We start from the raw sequence: 22,931 nt of genomic DNA on the forward strand, positions 1-22,931 counted from the left end.
TTTAATACACAGTCGGTTTTGGTTTGTTTACTAACTGTATAGTAAATCAATAAGATTGATTGTGGTATTAAAATCAGAGAAAATCATCAATTCTCCATTGCAGTTTTCTCTCTAGTGATGATCCTGTATATTATATACTTTAAAATTAACTCATTCTTTTTACTTTTTTTTTCTTTTTTTAAAAATAATTATACCTGTATATTGGTTTGGTGTTTATATACCATACATATATAGAAGTTGGGTAGCCAAGTGGTTAAGGACACTTGACTGTAATACAGAAAAATCTGGGTTCCATTCCCAACAACTCCCAGTCTATACTCAGCTGTAAATGAGTACCTGGTGAAAAGGAGGATAGGCGGTATGGAAAGGAACTGGTCAACCTACCACATAATGCAGAGGCTTAGTACAATGAGCTGAGTCCTAACAGCTCATACTCCTACATTCAGAATGAACACAGGACACCCCTTTACCTACCTTTACCTTATATGTATATATTCCCATGCTCGAGTATAATCCAATCCTAATTTTAAAGCTAAAATCGGGCACAATACTTATAGGCCTTACGGCGAAGCTGAAAAGTCGCCTGGAAAAGCAATCATCAACCATGATACTTTTTTACCACATATACTGTTAGAAATAAATATTAATAGTACAAAAGTATAAGTTCAACGAAAAAAACCTGACGGTTGGTGAAAAATTAGCCTCTAAATCGGTAAACTTTTGAACGTTTGTTTTGAATTTCGAGCCATAAGGACAACTGAGGGCGTACTATCGTCTGATCGTGCCATTAATTATTACAGTTAAAAGTAGTAAAATGTTATTGTTTTTATTGATAATAAATGTAAGATTTACATTTACATAGTTTTAATCGTCTAGGACGTTTTGAATGGATTTAAAATACGATTTATGGGTTTAGTGTACAGCCTGGGTCAATTATTTGACTAATTTACCCGCACATAATGGTATCGTCCAAGGTGATGAATATTAAATAGTTAATAGGTAATACAAGAATAAGTACACAGTGATTATATATATATGTTCAGGAAGTTTTTTTTCAAGCATTGGTATGAAAATAAAAAGGCTATCTGAATGATTTTCCTTTATTATAATAAAGTATACTTTTTTATAACTTCATATTATATATCCCATCTGGTTTCTATTTTCTGAAATATCCAGTTAAAGATGTATTGTCCCTTTGACTAATTCCAAACAAATAGAAAATAAAAGATTTTGGAAAAAGGTGGCTCATTTTGAAATATCATAATAATTATTAACTATCACCAAAAATTTTTCGAAAAAAAAATCATTTAACTGAAATACAGACGATTTTTTGTTAAAAAAATAACTTGACTTCCAGTCAAAGTTTTCGATCAAAACATATCCCATAATGAAACGCGCTTGTTTGGCTACTCTGTATGCATAATCATAAAACTTCCTTATGATCTGTGTGAAAATACCTTCTCAACCGTGACGAGTTGTAAACAATCCTAATTAGCATTTCATAATGCGTACTCATGGTTTGAAATCTTTATTTACTTTCGCTCGCGACGATTTTCCAGATGAAATGTAATTAAACTAATTTACCTGTAACTTCTTGTTTTTGGCTCGAATTTTCGACTTAAAGTGAATAACTTTAATATTACTTTGATATGGCCACTTTAAATTTAGAATATTTTGACCTTCATTTTTTTGTGTTTCAAGGGACAATACATCATATTATTAATTAATATTAATTGCATTCTAAAGATGACCACAGGGGAAACAATACAATACCTTTCATAACCACCAGTATTTGTAGTGAGCACGTTTGTGGTTTTTAGGTAGTAGTAATAAGCATACTCAGAAAACACATTTCCTGGTTCATAAAAATCAATGAAATGTTTACTTTTACATAGTATACTGGACAATTCTTTTATTACTTGGCAAAATAGAATTTTTCTTAGTATAGTACTTGCTTTGTTTGTTTTTTTAGCATGATAGTGTCTACAATTTGTTATCGTCCTGAATGTTTGGGTGTTACTGTTAATAGTTATATACAGTACTTAGAGAACATGCCTATTGATTTTCAGGAAAATTGATATTATATTAAAGTCTGACTTACCTGTATCTTCCATATGAAATATTGAATAGTACGCCCACTGTTTTCTTTTATATTTCCCCTGATATATTTTGCCAAGTACTTCACTCAGTTTCTGACGGCTTTCATTCCTTTAAGTAACTATTAAGCAAGTCCCTGATATTTTGATTCCACATATTCTTTGAAACTAATTTAGTCATAGTTTACTGTAAACTTTAAAAGTTGCAGTTGCAATAAAAAGTCGTAGGAAAGATTTAAACTTTGCCGAGTTGGATTTAGAAATTGTGTCCTGTTTTTTAAAATTTATTTTTTTTATTTAATATACCTGCCTTCCCTACGTTTTTTTAGATCTAATTTACTGTAATGTCACAAACTGTATTTAAAAATAAATATTACCATATGGTCCTATTGACTTTTTTTCCTCTTCAAATGGTTACAAATGTGAAAAATAAGGTGATTTTAATAATTTTAGTGCCCCACTATAAATCCCAGCATGCATTGCACGCAGATTGATTTTTTTTTTCTTTAATTCTCCAACTTTTCGATCGATCGTGAGCCAAAAGAAATAGAAGACTCCCTAACTTTTCATCAAAAATACTGAGTTTTCCCAAATTTGTATCAACAGATTCTGGCAAAAACAGAAAGATAATTAATGCATCAACTATATAATGTCAGGCTAGGCCTATAGCTAGCGTACGATGTTCGTACGTTACTCATGTTTACCAGCTAGGCCTACAAAACTAAGCCTAGCTAGGCTAGGCCTAAGGATGACCAGCGAGAGGACATTCACCGCGAGCTACTTAGGTAGTGCATTGTTTCTCTCTTTTTATCATATTAACCATAAAACGTACATTTAAGACAAGGAATGACCTGGTTTAATGTTTTCAAAGTAATATATATGCATTACTTTCTTTACTTTTGGTGTGAAAGGGGTACAATACATCACAAATGTATCACTTAATTAAAATGAATTAACAGTCATTGAAGAAATAAACCGATAAAACGTGATATACTGAACATTTATTGCTTAATTTAAAACAGTAATAGATGAAAATATGTGAGAAGGAAAAAAGCTGCCCAGATTGAGATTTGAAATCGGAACCTTCATCTTGATATGCAGATGTCCTACCATTATTTCCACTGGGTTTTTTCATGTTATAGAAAGCAAGTCTTCTTACACTGTCAGCGTGGTACGGCGGAACATCACTTGCGCATTCAGACATTTTTAATAATAATTACAAACGTCATAACAATTTGTTACAATATATATTTTTTAAAGAAAGGTATTAGTGACATAATGTTATTATCTTTCAGGTATTGATGATATTTACGATAAACTTGTCACAGTCACAGACACCCAAAATGAATTGGCTGACCTCTACAGATTATTCAAAGCGAAAATTGACCAAGTTAGAACTATCATTGGTGCTGACTGTTCATCTTGTTCATGCTGTAGTAATTCCGGCTTTCCAGATTATGCCAATGACTACGTATCAAATGTTGATTACCAAGATTTTGGTGTTGAAAATGTAAGTTTATGTAGATTTTTTAAAAGTATTTTATTTAAATTGCAGCTAACAATTACAGGATGCCTTATATCAAATAAATTAAACATATATTAGATATCAAAAAAACGCCATAAATAATGAAATAGAATTTCAAATAAATTTACAAAAGTTGGATTTAAAGATTGACAAATTATTAGTTATATCTTTGGAAGAATTAGTATTATAGAACTAGAGAGTACATTTCCCTCAAAACTGAGAACACATTTGGGTTTGAAAAGATTCCAACTTGCAACGTACCTCCACTAGAATTCATAGCTTTTCACAAGGTGTTCTTAATGAACTGAACATTGAGTACAATTACATAGCAAACCATCTGATTATTATAATTTGTATGTTGATGAGTTTATGTTTGAGGTGCCAAACCGTCAACTTTAATAGTTTCTAGTATTTGCTATGAAATATTAAAATTTACAATTTACTTGTTTTCGATTGAAGCGGAAAGAGAGAAAAGATTTTATTTAAGTACAATGTGTGTGATGACACTGATAAGTGATGATAATTTATGCACTTATATAAACAAAATAAGCTATATAAATAAAAGAAAACATATTTTATTTATTATTTAAATAGGAATAACCAATCTTGAAAACAATTTAGGTTGGATTTTATCAGAAAAACCCAGCAGCCTGATTATATAACTTTGAAATTATGTAACTATGTTTTAGTTATTGATATAGATGATTGTGATATATAAAATATGCAAGTTTTGTTTAGGGTCTCTTTCCGCAATTTGCTGTTGACCAATCTATAAATGAATTACAAGGACTGAAAGATGATGATCTGGCTTCTGTAGCTGTGGAAGTATGTTTTTTTATTATTATATTATTTCCAGAACTTCATAAACTAATTTTGTTATTTTTAAAATTAATGCTAAATATAGTAATATTGACGGATTATGAAAAAAGTACTATTTAACGATCATGCATGATCAAAATTTTTTTTTAGTTGTGTTATAAAATATAATAACTATTCTTTGTTTTTATAATATAAAGGGTGAACAGACGTTTATAGACATTCCAGAAACCCTGACAAACTCAACTCGGTCTGATATTGATTGTAAGTATTTGATTACCACAGCATTTGTTTGCATTACTTGCTCATAACAGCTTCTGAAGTTCATTGACTGAGCGACATTAACATATTCTCATTGCTATGAATATTATTAGACATTATTCAAACTTGGTTGAAGTCCAATGTTCATGAGATCCTACTTAGGAATTGGATTATAACATAACATCAAGGGAAAACAACAGAAAAGTTATCCATACTAAGTGCTTGATCATATATGAGAGTAATATATTTTTATATCAAATTTTAAAGTGTCTATAAAGCACTTTTTGTTTTCCTACATTGTTGTTTATTGATTTTCCACAAATAATAATATATAATATATTTCTTTATAGTTAATTATATAGTTATACTAATGAAGTATAAATGTGGATGGTGGTCAAAATAAGTCTAAAAATAGACTTTAAGCAGAGACCACCATTTACAAAATAGAGACATAATTATTATATGTGAAAAAATGATTAAAGGCCAATTTACAGAGGCGAGCGGTAACGGTAATCGGAAATCGCGTAGCTTGTCCCACATAAAATCTGTATCTATCCCGAGCGGAAACCGCCCATCCCTCTGCGCTTTGTATTAAACAATCATAAGAAATAACATAGATTCTATATTTTTATTACCGTTACCGCTCATGTGTTTGTAAATTGGCATAAGGGTCATATAAAATGTGATTAACATTATTTGTATTTTTTTTATTAACAGCAATTTCAGAAAATATTGAAGGTTTCCAAGATGATATTCAGGATGCAGTTGATGATCTTTCGTCGGATTCGGTATGTTTACATAGAATTTGATTGTAATGATTCAAGGAGCAACAACAAACGTGCAATGGGTTTCTTCACCTAGACTTGAAGATATATTCCCACCCCCTGAAAAAATAATTTGTTTTAATGTTTTTGTTGAATATGCCATTTTAATGTCATATAATAGTTATTTAATTTGTCAAAAATTTGATGGGAAAAAAATTATTTACTCCTGAAAAAATGTAATTTAAAGGAAAAAATAGTCCAATTGGCTGGATGTCAATGGGTTTTTGGTTGAATTTAATCGTTTATTTTGTCTTTATAAATGTTTTTTCTACAGAAGTGATTAACATTATTAAAACTGCGATATGAATGGCCTATTCAAATTCTTTTTTTATTAATCTTTTTTTCTCTTTCATTTTTCATTATTTGGTGGGACAATAGATCTTTGAATTAAAAGCCTTTACTAAAATAGTAAAAAAGGAAATTGATAAAGCCATGTTATTGACTTAGGCATCGTGTCAAAATTACTTTACTGCAGTAACTACATAGAGTTCTGCAACAGTTTGTGTCAATGTTGAAGTTGAGTCAGTCATTGCAATAAACAGTGTGTTTGAAAAACACGAAAAAGCATAATAAATCATTGCATTCACATAAAAAATGTAGTAAAATATAGTTACTGCAGTAACTGCAATAGAATCAATTTGACATGGTCCATTTAGTTGCTATAAAATAACTGAGCGAACTGGGATGTGTTTTTTTTTCATCTTTGTAGGTATTAGATGAGACGGCCCAAGACTATGATGTATATTCAACTCGGTCTGATATTGATTGTAAGTATTTGGTTACCACAGCATTTGTTTGCATTACTTGCTCATAACAGCTTCTGAAGTTCATTGACTGAGCGACATTAACATATTCTCATTGCTATGAATATTATTACACATTCAAGCTTGGTTGAAGTCCAATTAACGTTCATGAGATCCTACTTAGGAATTGGATTATAAAATAACATACTAAGGTGCATGATCATATAATGCAAGTAATATATTTTTATTGCAAACTTAAAAGTGTCTAAGCACTTTTTGTTTTTAATTAATTCCTACATGATTATTATGTAAGTCAATGATTAAAGGCCAGTTTAGACAGACAAGTGGTATAGGTAAGCAGAAAACCGTGTAGCTTGTCCCACATAGAATCTCCACTCAACGTTTTGTCATAAGAAATAGCATAGATTCTATATTTTTATTACCGTTACCGCTCATGTGTGTGTAAATTGGCATTAAGAGTCATATAAAATGTATTTTTATTAACAGCAATTTCAGAAAATATTGAAGGTTTTCGAGACGCAGTTGGTGACTTTACGTTAGATTCGGTAGGTGTTTACAAGTTATAACTTACATTTAAAAGAGGTAAAATGTATGTAGATTTTTATTGTAGCAAGTGAAGGAGCAACAACAAAGCTGCAATGGGCTTCTTCAGCTATTTTTATCACAATAATTTTTTTTAGAAAAAGAAGACTTTTGGTCCCCTGTTATTGGTCCCCTGTTTTTTTTTTAATATGCCATTTTAATGTCACAATAGTTATTAACTTTGACCAAAAATTATTAGTTTTATTATTAGTATTATTATTAGTATTATTATTATTTTTTTATGAGTAATGAATAATCTTCATTTTTCATGTTCTTGTGGGGTGCAATACATCTTTAAATTAAAAGCCTTTACTAAAATAGTAAAAAAAAAATGAAATTGATAAAGTCCAGGTTATTGATCTAGGCCTCATGTAAAAATTTCTTTACTGCTTGCAATGAACAGTGTGTTTGAAAATTAAAGCAATGACTAAATAATCGCATAAACATGAAAATAGTTTTTAAAAATGTAGTAAATATAATTACTGCAGTAACTACAATAGAATCAATTGGACATGGTCCATTTAGTTGCTATAAAATAACTGAGCGAACTGGAATGTGTTTTTTTTTCATCTTTGTAGGTACTAGATGTGACGGATTCCTTGTCATCTAATATTTATGACTTTGGTGAGACGGCCCAAAAGTATGATGTATTTCGTGTATATATGATGGCTGGCATCTTTGGTCTCATTCTCTTAGTGCCTATTATTTGGTTGCTTGGGTTGAGCTGTGGCTTGCTTGGAAGATCAAGCGATGCTTTACCTACTGAACGAGGTTGTATCTCAAACTGTGGCGGATGCCTTCTTATACTGTAAGTTTAACAATGAACACAATTTTGTTACATCTTAATACCCTTTTACAGACGGTACAATTCACAGTTTACACAGTTTATTAAAGATAAAACACATGCATTTTTTAATATTGTGTTACTTTTTTAAAAGCTTATAAAAGTATAATTTATAGCTAAGCTAAGCATATTTCTACTCTTGTTTTATAGTGGTGCAGCTCTAGTGTTCATATTTGGCACATTTCTAATGATCTTAACCACCCTTCCGTTTATCATCGGTGGTCCGATTGATCGACTTTTCTGTGATCCTTTCCAATCTGGTGAAGTATACAAAGAGGTAACTTTCTAATCTTTGTCGCTCATTAACATATTGTTGCTAAGCATTGTGACGTTACCTCTTATGTTACTTAGTATATGAAATTTTACACTTAAGTTTTTTTTTCACTTTTTTCATAAAACATTTTGTACATGAAATATATGATTTGAGTAATTATAAAATCATTGTATTTACTGTAGTCAAAAAGGAACTCTGCGGATAAGCAATCTTTAATCGTAGTGTCCTGAAAGTTATGTTTTGTTGTATGCTTTTTGCCAAAATATTTGTTTGGTATATAAACTAAGAAGTAACAAGAAATAAATAAATAAGTGACTTACGATAAAATGTCTAGAATTTTATTAAACAATGTTTAACGTCGTCTCTTTTCAGACGGTAGATAAGAAGGGTGCAATACCAGGTGTTGATGGTTATTTCTTGTCAGACCGCATTCTTAATGACAGTTCTATACCACTAACAATTACTGCAATTTTTGAGTATGCATTTTTTTTTATAATCTCTGAAAATGTGTTTTTTCTTGGTGTAAAACTATTTACAACAAAATTGTGGATAATAATCAGAGAATTCTGGATGTTATTTTGCAAAGAAAAGAATAATGTACTTGGCAAATGCTTAGTAAGAATTGTTTGTATTAAATATGTAACAATCTGTATTATGAAATATTATTTTACAGTGCTTGTGAAAAAAATGAAGCTATTTACACCGCATTCAAATTGGAGTATCTCTTTAACATTTCTGAGTACCTGAATTATAAAGAGGTATTGCCTATGTTGCTAATCTTTTATATTTTTGGTTTAAAATGGAGGTTCTGTCTACAAAAACTCAATCTAGAATATATTGATTAATAACTTTATAAATATATTTAAATTAATAAATCATTAATTATTTCATCATGATTTTCATTGTCATGATCATCATTTTCATCATAGTTTAATAATTGTAATCTTGATAGACATCATCTTATTGTAAAGCTCTCTCTACACTATCAAACTTTATTTTGACCAAAAAAAAAATGTGATGTGCCCATATATGGACATGATAATGTCACATCACTATCATATTTGGGCACATCACACTTTTTTTTTCAAACTAGTTTAATAGTGTAGACCATCTTCAAAATTAGCACAAACATTATAAGGTGAAAAGATTTATAAAGCGCACATAGCCAAGCAAGGTGCTTAATTATTCTTATATTATTCCCTTTTATAATTGTAATATTAAATGAAAACAATTAAAATGTTGAATTCTTCTTTTCTCCAGTTTATGCCTGATATTGATAGTCAGCTTGAAAACATCACTGGTGACTTTAGTAATATTGATATTCTATCAGACAGCGGCAAACAAACACTTGAAGAATTTAGACATTCAAGCGTTATCTCCATCAACTTTACACTGTTCGATGAAGAGGTAAGTCTGTGATCTCATTCAAGTCTTGCATTTCAAAATTTTGAATCATAAATGTCTGACATCAAGTCCAAGACAGTTGGGCTAAAGAGGATAATAAAGTGTAAATGTGGTTTTTCTTGTGTAAAGTCTCCCTCTAATCACAAAATCATCAACATTGAACATTGAATCAAAGCATAGAAGTCAGCATTTTTATTTTTTAACTAATTGTTGGAACCTGTATAAAGTAATGTTTATTAGTATTTTTGATGCTCTTTATGTCGTTTTTAAATATAGTATCCCTGTGTTTTTTCATGTCTGTTTTCAAATATTGATTGTTTCAAATAATACTGTATACTGTAAGTTTGTTTATATATTTTCTTTTATATAGTTATAATTTTACTAATATACATTTTAGAATTGTGAAAATGTACTCATACTATTTCCATTTTAATTGGCAAATAAAATTAAATCTGAATCTGAACAGAGTATGTACATTGACTAAACAAATAAAAAAGTATTATTTGGTCGAGGGATGACATAGAGACACAAACAAATTCATCACTGATGCCCCTCCTCATAGACACAATCTATACAAAAAAAAAAAGAATTACATTAACACATTGACTGCCAAGGCATTTTCCGTAATTTCTGTCCCAGTGCCAAGTCCCGTTTACATATTAAATTACAGTTTGAAAGTGTAACATCTGGTCACAGACTATCATGATGGGGTCAATATCTGACCCCCATCCTCTGACCCACCCTATCATCGAGAGATAAAAACAGTAAACCACACTGAATCATTTCATCCTTTATTATTTTTATTTACTATTAGCGCAATTTATGACATGTTTGAGATGATTATATTGAGTGTGAGGGCGCCATCGTATCAACCATATTCACTGCATGAGGGAATAAACACAAACAAACATATGACATTTATTTTTAGATTATCGTTTACGTACATCATTCATAAACTGCCATGCGATAATTCCTGTTCCAATCACCACTGCCAGCGATTCTACATACAATACAAAAGTGCTACGATTTTGACAAGTAGCGACACGCAATTTTTGACGTATAAATACGCCGTGGCAGTGAACGTGTTAAGTACACAGACATAAAACAGTTTTACATATTCATTGGAACTATGACACAAGTCCATGGCCACTGAACAAATAAGATCAAATCTAAACATCCATTTAATATTAATTGAATAAAATTAAATAAATAATTAATATGCAATACAATAAAAAAACAAATATAAAATGAAAATAGACATTGTTATTTTATATTTTTATAATAATCTTGTATAGGTTACAGCTTTTATGATTACGAAAAACATTATTAGACAAGTTTATTATTATTATTTGTTTTGTGTAGTTAATTAAAGATATCACGATGTATAGTGATGATCCTAACGATCTGTCAGTGTCTGCTGAAACCATTACAAAGTATATTACTACTAACAGAATTACTGGGGTAAGTAAGCTATCCTAGCTTGACCGAGTTATTATAATTTATTTTTCAACATGACAGGGACACCTACAAATTTCCAACGGGGTTTGTTTATTTACTAATCAACAGTATGCAATAGTGTTACTATGTTAAAAGTAATGTTAACAGCTTGTGTAATAATTACAAAAATAATACATTATGTCAATCTTCTACCACAGAAAGGCCACATTTTTTAAAAGAATTCAATGATTTATGTTACAGAGCGATGCAGTAGCATTGAACACAATGGCAGGTTATCTGACAGATTTACAATCAAACTTTATTGATCCAATGGTTGCAAAGAGGGTAAGACAACTACATTTATTCATTCATTCATCTTTTTATTTCTGAATACCATGGTGACATAATATATCCATAGCAAAAGAGAAAAAAAATCTTAATCTAAGAGCTCATAGAACAAAAACAATATATATATATATATATTTCGAAACCTGAGCTGCTCTGACGAGATCTAATAAGATCGAAACAGTACTGTCTGCAGATTGGATATTATATATATATATATTTGTTTTTTTGTTCTATGAGCTCTTAGATTAAGATTTTTTTTTTGTATCTCCATTGAGGTCCAGCCACTGATACCCACAGCATTGTCATTTTGTCAGTGATTTTTTATTTTGTATCTCCATTGAGATCCAGCCACTGATACCCACAGCATTGTTATTTTGTCAGTGATTTTTTATTTTGTATCTCCATTGAGATCCAGCCACTGATACCCACAGCATTGTCATTTTGTTTCTCCATTGAAAGCCAGTCACTGATACCCACAGCATTGTCATTTTGTATCTCCATTGAGATCCAGCCACTGATACCCACAGCATTGTCATTTTGTATCTCCATTGAGATCCAGCCACTGATACCCACAGCATTGTCATTTTGTATCTCCATTGAGATCCAGCCACTGATACCCACAGCATTGTCATTTTGTATCTCCATTGAGATCCAGCCACTGATACCCACAGCATTGTCATTTTGTATCTCCATTGAGATCCAGCCACTGATACCCACAGCATTGTCATTTTGTATTTCCATTGAGATCCAGCCACTGATACCCACAGCATTGTCATTTTGTCAGTGATTTTTTTTGTTGTATCTCCATTGAGATCCAGCCACTGATACCCAGAGCATTGTCATTTTGTATCTCCATTGAGATCCAGCCACCGATACCCAGAGCATTGTCATTTTGTATCTCCATTGAGATCCAGCCACTGATACCCACAGCATTGTCATTTTGTATCTCCATTGAGATCCAGCCACTGATACCCACAGCATTATTGTCATTTTGTATCTCCATTGAGATCCAGCCACTGATACCCACAGCATTGTCATTTTTTTGAGTAATTTGCCTTTGGATTTATATATATATATAAACACATCGTGAGGGTTATTAGTATACAACGATGAAACATCTAATATAGCCAGAATAGAATTATTAGGTAAATTTTGAATTTGGTTAATTTTGCGGATAAAGTCTGTGGAGTCCTGAATGTATGAAGGGAGATCAGTCACATATGGTCTAAGTAAATCATCCACATATTCAGAAATTTTCTCTGTAGCAGTGCCATTGCCCGCAATAATGGGTCTACCAGGATTCCCTGCTTTGTGGATTTTAGGTAGGAAATAAAATCTGCCTGGAACTGGATTAACCTGTGCCAAATGAGGTCCAATCCTAGGATCGATGGGAGTGTTTTTTTACCATCACAGAAACAGATTTGGCCACCTTATCCTCAATTTCTGGGGTGGGATCCGTTGTAAGTTTACGATAATGAAGAGGATTGTTTAGCTGTCTTAAGGATTCCTCTCCATAAAATTTGATGTCCATAGCAACAGTGGCAGAACCTTTATCAGCGGGTTTAATGATGATATCATTACGCTGACGCAATTTGGCAATGGCCTGCCTCAGTCTTGTTTTGAGAGACTGTCACGTTTATCTGAACTCGGGACATAGTTTTGTACATCCTCCTCAATAGCCTGAATAAATGTTTCTAAAGCTGGACAACGATTTTTAGGTGGATTCCAGGAACTTTTTGGTTGAAATTTGCTGATGTTGCCTTTGTTTTGCGTGGTGCTGCTGTCTGAATCAGCAAAATATTCACGTAATCGTAATCTTCTGGAGAAAGACTCCATATCCAAAAGATAGTTGTTGTGCGCCGACCTGCCTTGGTTTTGGGCAGAATTTAAGTCCTCAGGAAAGAAGTTTTTTCTCTCCTTCGGAAAGTCGACAATTAATTTCTACAACTGAAGGTGTTGCTCCGATTCTTGTTATAAGTCCGAATGAAACTTATGCAGGGTTTCCTAAAACCCCTGAAATCATCCGAAGGTAGAGTCATTTGTGTTGAAATGACTAAGTCTGCAGGTAGACCAAATTTGTGATGTCCCCTTCGGGCCATTACCGTTGATTGCTTACGGCAATCATTGGAGATAATCCTAAGTTTGTTTTGAAACTCGGATGCAGGAAGTACTCTTTTCAACTTCTTAGTTCTAGAGTGAATTTCAACGTCAAACTCAGTGAGGATTACCAATTTGGATCTCATTGAGTTGACAAGCATTTTTGTAAAGGACAGCGTTCCAACGAGAACGCATGCCATCATCTGCAAATTGAAAACCAGATGTGACATAAAATTGAAGTCCTTTAGGGGCCGAATGTTTAGAACGATGTAAAAGAAAAGTATGTAAATGGTGACGATACCTGACACGTCTCTCGGACAGGCAACGTAATTTGGTATTTAAGTAATATCCAAAGTACCCTCCAGGATTTCAGCAAAATCAGATCAAAATTGATACAAACAGTAGAAAATATATATAATGATATGGCATTCATCTTTACATGAGGAATAATTACAATTCAAACCATCGCAGTTGAGAGTAAGATTACTAAGTAAAGATTCAGTTATCTCATTAAAATTGTTTATATCCTCCATTGGAGATAATCCTAAGTTTGTTTTGAAACTCGGATGCAGGAAGTACTCTTTTCAACTTCTTAGTTCTAGAGTGAATTTCAACGTCAAACTCAGTGAGGATTACCAATTTGGATCTCATTGAGTTGACAAGCATTTTTGTAAAGGACAGCGTTCCAACGAGAACGCATGCCATCATCTGCAAATTGAAAACCAGATGTGACATAAAATTGAAGTCCTTTAGGGGCCGAATGTTTAGAACGATGTAAAAGAAAAGTATGTAAATGGTGACGATACCTGACACGTCTCTCGGACAGGCAACGTAATTTGGTATTTAAGTTATCCAAAGTACCCTCCAGGATTTCAGCAAAATCAGATCAAAATTGATACAAACAGTAGAAAATATATATAATGATATGGCATTCATCTTTACATGAGGAATAATTACAATTCAAACCATCGCAGTTGAGAGTAAGATTACTAAGTAAAGATTCAGTTATCTCATTAAAATTGTTTATATCCTCCGTCTTAACATTATTCCAGTTAACTTGGAGAATTTTTTAGGATTCATGCATTCAGTTCAAATCTAGTATTAAATTCATATTGTATCATGAAAGAGGCACAGTCTGTTCGTTTACTTTCAAGAGCATTGACGGTGACAGTAATGTTCTTGGCTCTTTTCAGGTATGATTGCATAGTGTCATTATCCATATTTACCCAGGTATAGTTTGTAAGGTGGTGGAGGCCTAGCCTTAAGTATAATACCCTCATCACCGGTTCCTCGTTTAAATTTTGACTGACGGCGTTGTTTTCTTCTTTGAAAGCGAAATCCATCCTTATCATCGCTCCAGCCTGAGCTCACCTTTGTGTTCTTTACAGCAGACGCGAAGGTCTTCGTTGGATTAATAGGAATAAAAGCTGATGACACAATTAAGTTGATAATCGCCTTCACTAGTATGAGAATTCCCCTTACGGGGATTCCCTTCTGTACTCTTGGATATTCCCCCAACTATTGCTTCAGCGGACGGAATTTGAGAATTCTTACAATCATGTGGTTTATAATACGGTTCATCGGGAAAAATTATTTGCTTAGTAGGATAATTCTAAGATTTACGATTAGTCAGTGCAGGAGAATGTTGTGTCTGCATATCTTCTCTCACTTGCTGGGCCAATTTGCATAAGCGATATCTGCCTTCATCATGGTAAAATCCGATCGCAGTTTGTGAATCTCTGAGCAGCAAAGTTGCATCAATGTGTTCCACATCTACAAATGGTATTTTAGAAAGATTTGCGGCGGTGAATGTAGGTAAAGACGATACATCACAATTTACCAGGTAACTGAGCATATCAGTTACTATAATATCGCCTTTTCGTCTTGGTTTGTGCACATTATTTTCCGTATCGGGGACACACTTACATAGTAAATCCTTTGCATCTTTAATGTCATTTAACGTGAAATTTGCAATGGTGATAGCGTGAAGACAGTCAAATGTCATTGAAACCATGTTATTAACAAGAAAGCACAATAATTCATTAATAAAAACATCACCTGGTTGGTGAATAGTAGTTTCACTTACAGAAGATAGTAGGTCACTGGTACTAGTTGATGGCACGTCTATGTCATTAGTTAATTCCATCTGGCTACCCAAGGTAGGACTTTGAACGCCGCAGCTGGATGACATCATAGCGGGTAGCACACCTGTGAAGCCGTTAGGCAAGCCTGTCAATCAAAATAATTAATCGGTATTGACAGAGGCTAGCTGTCAAAGCCCAAAATTAACGTAAACGACAGTACACTGGTGCAAACTGTCCTCCTTTCAGTCACAATACCTTCTTCTTTGGAAAAGTATAAAGCATAGTCATCAAATAAAACAATATATCAAAAAAACAAGAGAAATTATCTCAAATTTTGGAGCCGTAAAAACGCCTCCAAACGCCCTCTTGCATCAGATCTACAGTATACAATATATTTGATAATCATGAAATGGAATACTGTTGATGAGCACTGATTGTTTCTATGAGGCAAATCATAGCTTAACACTCACTGTATGTTAATCACAAAGTCACATATTATTTAAAGTTTCTTATAGAGTATATACACTAGTACAGTTTCCAAAAAGGAAGTAAAGTATTAAAGAGAGTTTCTTCGATAACTGCCTCAAGTAATGTTGATGAATATAATGTGGGCACAATGTAACGATATTGGTCACTAGTCAAAACAATGATGTTTATGTTGATGTCAAAGCCAAACCTCACTTTACTAGCATAAAGCTAACAGTTACATTTCATAATTATTCTACTGTTTTTTGGGGGTTTTTTGCTATAAATATTTTCACATTGATTATTTGATACATTTTACAGAATGCTCTGATTACAGCATTGGATGATTTAGAAGATTCCACTAACCAAATTGAGGTATTGCCACTATGTATAAGATACAGTGCATTTTATTTTCAACTTCTTTAAGCACAGGAACTCTCTGTAAATTCAATTTTGTTTACATATCTCTAATAGGTAAAATGTAGGATTACAATTATTATTAATTATATTAAATTTTATTTGTATATTTTCTAAAATAGATGAATGTTAATATTACACTGACTGAAATTGAAGCAGCACAGAATTATATTGACTCAAATATTGGTTCATTGATTGATAGAGTAAGTAACAGTTGTCAACTTCCAGTTAATACTTAGTTATACATCTACGCAATGTGGCAGATCCAAAGGGGGAATGGGAGGGGGATTGTTATTTAGTTATACATCTACACAATGTGGCAGATCCAAAGGAGGAATGGGAGGGGGATTGTTATTTAGTTATACACCTACACAATGTGGCAGATCCAAAGGGGGAATGGGAGGGGGATTGTTATTTAGTTATACATCTACACAATGTGGCAGATCCAAAGGGGGAATGGGAGGGGGATTGTTATTTAGTTATACACCTACACAATGTGGCAGATCCAAAAGGGGAATGGGAGGGGGATTGTTATTTAGTTATACACCTACACAATGTAGCAGATCCAAAGGGGGAATGGGAGGGTGATTGTTATTTAGTTATACACCTACACAATGTGGCAGATCCAAAGGGGGAATGGGAGGGGGATTGTTATTTAGTTATACATCTACACAATGTGGCAGATCCAAAGGGGGAATGGGAGGGTGATTGTTATTTAGTTATACATCTACACAATGTGGCAGATCCAAAGGGGGAATGGGAGGGTGATTGTTATTTAGTTATACACCTACACAATGTGGCAGATCCAAAGGGGGAATGGGAGGGGGATTGTTATTTAGTTATACATCTACACAATGTGGCAGATCCAAAGGGGGAATGGGAGGGTGATTGTTATTTAGTTATACATCTACACAATGTGGCAGATCCAAAGGGGGAATGGGAGGGGGATTGTTATTTAGTTATACATCTACACAATGTGGCAGATCCAAAGGGGGAATGGGAGGGGGATTGTTATCTTTCTTTCTTTTATATATTTAGGCAAATTGCCAAGGATAACCATAAGCAAATTCAATCACTATCCTTCTTAAAGGTGGCAATCCGTTCACGAGACAAACATATACACACAATGCTCTACATAAACAAAGTCTTTATTACAAGTCTTTGGGAGTGGAGTTGTAAATTGTCATTAGAAAAAATCCTGACATATGACAGGACTTGAACCCAGGACCCTTGGATTGGCAGCCAAGCATCATAACCATCAGGCATTATACATCTACACAATGTGGCAGATCCAAAGGGGGAATGGGAGGGGGATTGTTATTTAGTTATACACCTACACAATGTGGCAGATCCAAAGGGGGAATGGGAGGGGATTGTTATTTAGTTATACACCTACACAATGTGGCAGATCCAAAGGGGGAATGGGAGGGGGATTGTTATTTAGTTATACACCTACACAATGTGGCAGATCCAAAGGGGGAATGGGAGGGGGATTGTTATTTAGTTATACACCTACACAATGTGGCAGATCCAAAGGGGGAATGGGAGGGGGATTGTTATTTAGTTATACACCTACACAATGTGGCAGATCCAAAGGGGGAATGGGAGGGGGATTGTTATTTAGTTATACATCTACACAATGTGGCAGATCCAAAAGGGGAATGGGAGGGGATTGTTATTTAGTTATACACCTACACAATGTGGCAGATCCAAAGGGGGAATGGGAGGGGGATTGTTATTTAGTTATACACCTACACAATGTGGCAGATCCAAAGGGGGAATGGGAGGGGGATTGTTATTTAGTTATACACCTACACAATGTGGCAGATCCAAAGGGGGAATGGGAGGGGGATTGTTATTTAGTTATACACCTACACAATGTGGCAGATCCAAAGGGGGAATGGGAGGGTGATTGTTATTTAGTTATACACCTACACAATGTGGCAGATCCAAAGGGGGAATTGGAGGGTTTTTTTTAATTTAGTTATACACCTACACAATGTGGCAGATCCAAAGGGGGAATGGGAGGGTGATTGTTATTTAGTTATACATCTACACAATGTGGCAGATCCAAAAGGGGAATGGGAGGGGGATTGTTATTTAGTTATACATCTACACAATGTGACAGATCCAAAGGGGGAATGGGAGGGGGATTGTTATTTAGTTATACATCTACACAATGTGGCAGATCCAAAGGGGGAATGGGAGGGGGATTGTTATTTAGTTATACACCTACACAATGTGGCAGATCCAAAAGGGGAATGGGAGGGGGATTGTTATTTAGTTATACATCTACACAATGTGACAGATCCAAAGGGGGAATGGGAGGGGGATTGTTATTTAGTTATACATCTACACAATGTGGCAGATCCAAAGGGGGAATGGGAGGGGATTGTTATTTAGTTATACATCTACACAATGACAGTGGCAGATCCAAAGGGGGAATGAGAGGGGGATTGTTATTTAGTTATACATCTACACAATGTGGCAGATCCAAAGGGGGAATGGGAGGGTTTTTTTTTATTTAGTTATACACCTACACAATGTGGCAGATCCAAAGGGGGAATGGGAGGGTGATTGTTATTTAGTTATACATCTACACAATGTGGCAGATCCAAAAGGGGAATGGGAGGGGGATTGTTATTTAGTTATACATCTACACAATGTGGCAGATCCAAAAGGGGAATGGGAGGGGATTGTTATTTAGTTATACATCTACACAATGTGGCAGATCCAAAGGGGGAATGGGAGGGGGATTGTTATTTAGTTATACATCTACACAATGTGGCAGATCCAAAGGGGGAATGGGAGGGGGATTGTTATTTAGTTATACATCTACACAATGTGGCAGATCCAAAGGGGGAATGGGAGGGGGATTGTTATCTTTCTTTCTTTTATATATTTAGGCAAATTGCCAAGGATAACCATAAGCAAATTCAATCACTATCCTTCTTAAAGGTGGCAATCCGTTCACGAGACAAACATATACACACAATGCTCTACATAAACAAAGTCTTTATTACAAGTCTTTGGGAGTGGAGTTGTAAATTGTCATTAGAAAAAATCCTGACATATGACAGGACTTGAACCCAGGACCCTTGGATTGGCAGCCAAGCATCATAACCACCAGGCATTATACATCTACACAATGTGGCAGATCCAAAGGGGGAATGGGAGGGGGATTGTTATTTAGTTATACACCTACACAATGTGGCAGATCCAAAGAGGGAATGGGAGGGGGATTGTTATTTAGTTATACATCTACACAATGTGGCAGATCCAAAAGGGGAATGGGAGGGGATTGTTATTTAGTTATACACCTACACAATGTGACAGATCCAAAGGGGGAATGGGAGGGGATTGTTATTTAGTTATACACCTACACAATGTGGCAGATCCAAAGGGGGAATGGGAGGGGGATTGTTATTTAGTTATACACCTACACAATGTGGCAGATCCAAAGGGGGAATGGGAGGGGGATTGTTATTTAGTTATACACCTACACAATGTGACAGATCCAAAGGGGGAATGGGAGGGGATTGTTATTTAGTTATACACCTACACAATGTGGCAGATCCAAAGGGGGAATGGGAGGGGGATTGTTATTTAGTTATACACCTACACAATGTGGCAGATCCAAAGGGGGAATGGGAGGGGGATTGTTATTTAGTTATACACCTACACAATGTGGCAGATCCAAAGGGGGAATGGGAGGGTGATTGTTATTTAGTTATACACCTACACAATGTGGCAGATCCAAAGGGGGAATGGGAGGGTGATTGTTATTTAGTTATACACCTACACAATGTGGCAGATCCAAAGGGGGAATGGGAGGGTTTTTTTTTATTTAGTTATACACCTACACAATGTGGCAGATCCAAAGTTGGAATGGGAGGGTGATTGTTATTTAGTTATACATCTACACAATGTGGCAGATCCAAAAGGGGAATGGGAGGGGGATTGTTATTTAGTTATACATCTACACAATGTGGCAGATCCAAAGGGGGAATGGGAGGGTGATTGTTATTTAGTTATACATCTACACAATGACAGTGGCAGATCCAAAGGGGGAATGGGAGGGGGATTGTTATTTAGTTATACATCTACACAATGTGGCAGATCCAAAGGGGGAATGGGAGGGGGATTGTTATTTAGTTATACATCTACACAATGTGGCAGATCCAAAAGGGGAATGGGAGGGGGATTGTTATTTAGTTATACATCTACACAATGTGGCAGATCCAAAGGGGGAATGGGAGGGGGATTGTTATTTAGTTATACATCTACACAATGTGGCAGATCCAAAGGGGGAATGGGAGGGGGATTGTTATTTAGTTATACATCTACACAATGTGGCAGATCCAAAGGGGGAATGGGAGTGGGATTGTTATTTAGTTATACATCTACACAATGTGGCAGATCCAAAGGGGGAATGGGAGGGGGATTGTTATTTAGTTATACACCTACACAATGTGGCAGATCCCAAGGGGGAATGGGAGGGGATTGTTATTTAGTTATACATCTACACAATGTGGCAGATCCCAAGGGGGAATAGGAGGGTGATTGTTATTTAGTTATACATCTACACAATGTGGCAGATCCAAAGGGGGAATGGGAGGGTTTTTTTTTATTTAGTTATACACCTACACAATGTGGCAGATCCAAAGGGGGAATGGGAGGGTGATTGTTATTTAGTTATACATCTACACAATGTGGCAGATCCAAAAGGGGAATGGGAGGGGGATTGTTATTTAGTTATACATCTACACAATGTGGCAGATCCAAAAGGGGAATGGGAGGGGATTGTTATTTAGTTATACATCTACACAATGTGGCAGATCCAAAGGGGGAATGGGAGGGGGATTGTTATTTAGTTATACACCTACACAATGTGACAGATTCAAAGGGGGAATGGGAGGGGGATTGTTATTTAGTTATACATCTACACAATGTGGCAGATCCAAAGGGGGAATGGGAGGGGATTGTTATTTAGTTATACATCTACACAATGTGGCAGATGTGAAGGGGGGAATGGGAGGGGGATTGTTATTTAGTTATACATCTACACAATGTGGCAGATTCAAAGGGGGAATGGGAGGGGGATTGTTATTTAGTTATACATCTACACAATGTGGCAGATCCAAAGGGGGAATGGGAGGGGGATTGTTATTTAGTTATACACCTACACAATGTGGCAGATCCAAAGGGGGAATGGGAGGGGAGGGTGATTGTTATTTAGTTATACATCTACACAATGTGGCAGATCCAAAGGGGGAATGGGAGGGGGATTGTTTTTTAGTTATACATCTACACAATGTGGCAGATGTGAAGGGGGAATGGGAGGGGGATTGTTATTTAGTTATACATCTACACAATGTGGCAGATCCAAAGGGGGAATGGGAGGGTGATTGTTATTTAGTTATACACCTACACAATGTGGCAGATCCAAAGGGGGAATGGGAGGGGGATTGTTATTTAGTTATACACCTACACAATGTGGCAGATCCAAAGGGGGAATGGTAGGGGGATTGTTATTTAGTTATACATCTACACAATGTGGCAGATCCAAAGGGGGAATGGGAGGGTGATTGTTATTTAGTTATACACCTACACAATGTGGCAGATCCAAAGGGGGAATGGGAGGGGGATTGTTATTTAGTTATACATCTACACAATGTGGCAGATCCAAAGGGGGAATGGGAGGGTGATTGTTATTTAGTTATCTACACAATGTGGCAGATCTGAAGGGGGTATGGGAAGGAGATTGTTATTTAGTTATATACCTACACAATATGGCAGATCCAACGTCAGCTAACTCGAGCCCAGCCCCAATTTAAATTGACAATGCATGAAGATTTTAAGAAACCACACATCCACTCTTCTTAATCGTAAACTCAGTTTCAATACTTACCAAGGCTTAAATCACAAAAAAAACTACTATTTTTAGCATCAGTAACAATATATTCACTGAAAACTACAGATATCAACTGTAATCCACTCTTGAGCTCTGTCTACATCATCAAACTTGATGTGACAAAAAGATGTGATGTGCCCATATAGACATGATGTCATATCACTACCATATTTAAGCATATCACTACCATATTTGGGCACATCACATTTATTTTGTCAAATTAGTTTGATAGTGTAGACAGGGCTTTAGTTTTAATACCTAATATTGTTTTCTTTTCTTCTTGTTTAACAGGAAGTGTCCTCATACAGTGATCGTGTCCTTGGTTATGCTGAACAGTATGTCAACTATGTTAATGATCAGGTCTGATATGATCACATTTTCATTTCCATGCCAAATATAATTTTTTTTTAATTGACCTCTCAAACACTATATGATAAATTGGTGCGATATGTCTTACTGCTGAGTGTACACTTGTACAGTTCAACAGTATTCAAGTGCATCAGGGTATAGGCATGTGATACAATAAGTATCCATGAAGTTTGATGATGAATGAGTATACTTGCCGTGCCGTAACGCAAAGGCCCGAGGCCCCTTGTTTAGGAAGACTTAGTTGCCCTAAAACGCTAGAGGCCTTGGCTATTTTTGACATATTTTAATGCCTTATTTTTCCTCCGATCCCTGCTCAAGTGCCTCATAAGCTCTGGCAGTAAACGTGTTCAATGGAAAGATACAAGTTCTAATACACAAATTTTTAATAATTATGTAAAGAAGTGGTGATC

The 22,931-nt window shown here is 34.8% G+C and overlaps 1 protein-coding gene across 2 annotated transcripts in view; it reads left to right on the top strand.

The window, feature by feature from the left end:
- LOC140046743 (prominin-1-A-like) overlaps positions 1–22,931 on the top strand; it is a 65,565-nt gene that overhangs the window by 26,471 nt on the left and 16,163 nt on the right. For both annotated transcript variants that reach the window (XM_072091452.1, XM_072091453.1), the window contains 16 exons: positions 3,392–3,606; positions 4,360–4,446; positions 4,638–4,701; positions 5,416–5,486; positions 6,232–6,289; positions 6,773–6,831; positions 7,447–7,676; positions 7,863–7,989; positions 8,359–8,462; positions 8,660–8,744; positions 9,247–9,393; positions 10,753–10,851; positions 11,089–11,172; positions 16,143–16,196; positions 16,361–16,441; positions 22,444–22,512. In XM_072091452.1, coding sequence (XP_071947553.1) covers positions 3,392–3,606; positions 4,360–4,446; positions 4,638–4,701; positions 5,416–5,486; positions 6,232–6,289; positions 6,773–6,831; positions 7,447–7,676; positions 7,863–7,989; positions 8,359–8,462; positions 8,660–8,744; positions 9,247–9,393; positions 10,753–10,851; positions 11,089–11,172; positions 16,143–16,196; positions 16,361–16,441; positions 22,444–22,512 — 1,634 coding nt within the window. The remainder of the gene's footprint in view (positions 1–3,391; positions 3,607–4,359; positions 4,447–4,637; positions 4,702–5,415; positions 5,487–6,231; positions 6,290–6,772; positions 6,832–7,446; positions 7,677–7,862; positions 7,990–8,358; positions 8,463–8,659; positions 8,745–9,246; positions 9,394–10,752; positions 10,852–11,088; positions 11,173–16,142; positions 16,197–16,360; positions 16,442–22,443; positions 22,513–22,931) is intronic.

The sequence above is a fragment of the Antedon mediterranea genome, chromosome 4 (genome assembly GCF_964355755.1).
Source record: "Antedon mediterranea chromosome 4, ecAntMedi1.1, whole genome shotgun sequence".
Classification (NCBI taxonomy): Eukaryota; Metazoa; Echinodermata; class Crinoidea; order Comatulida; family Antedonidae; genus Antedon; species Antedon mediterranea.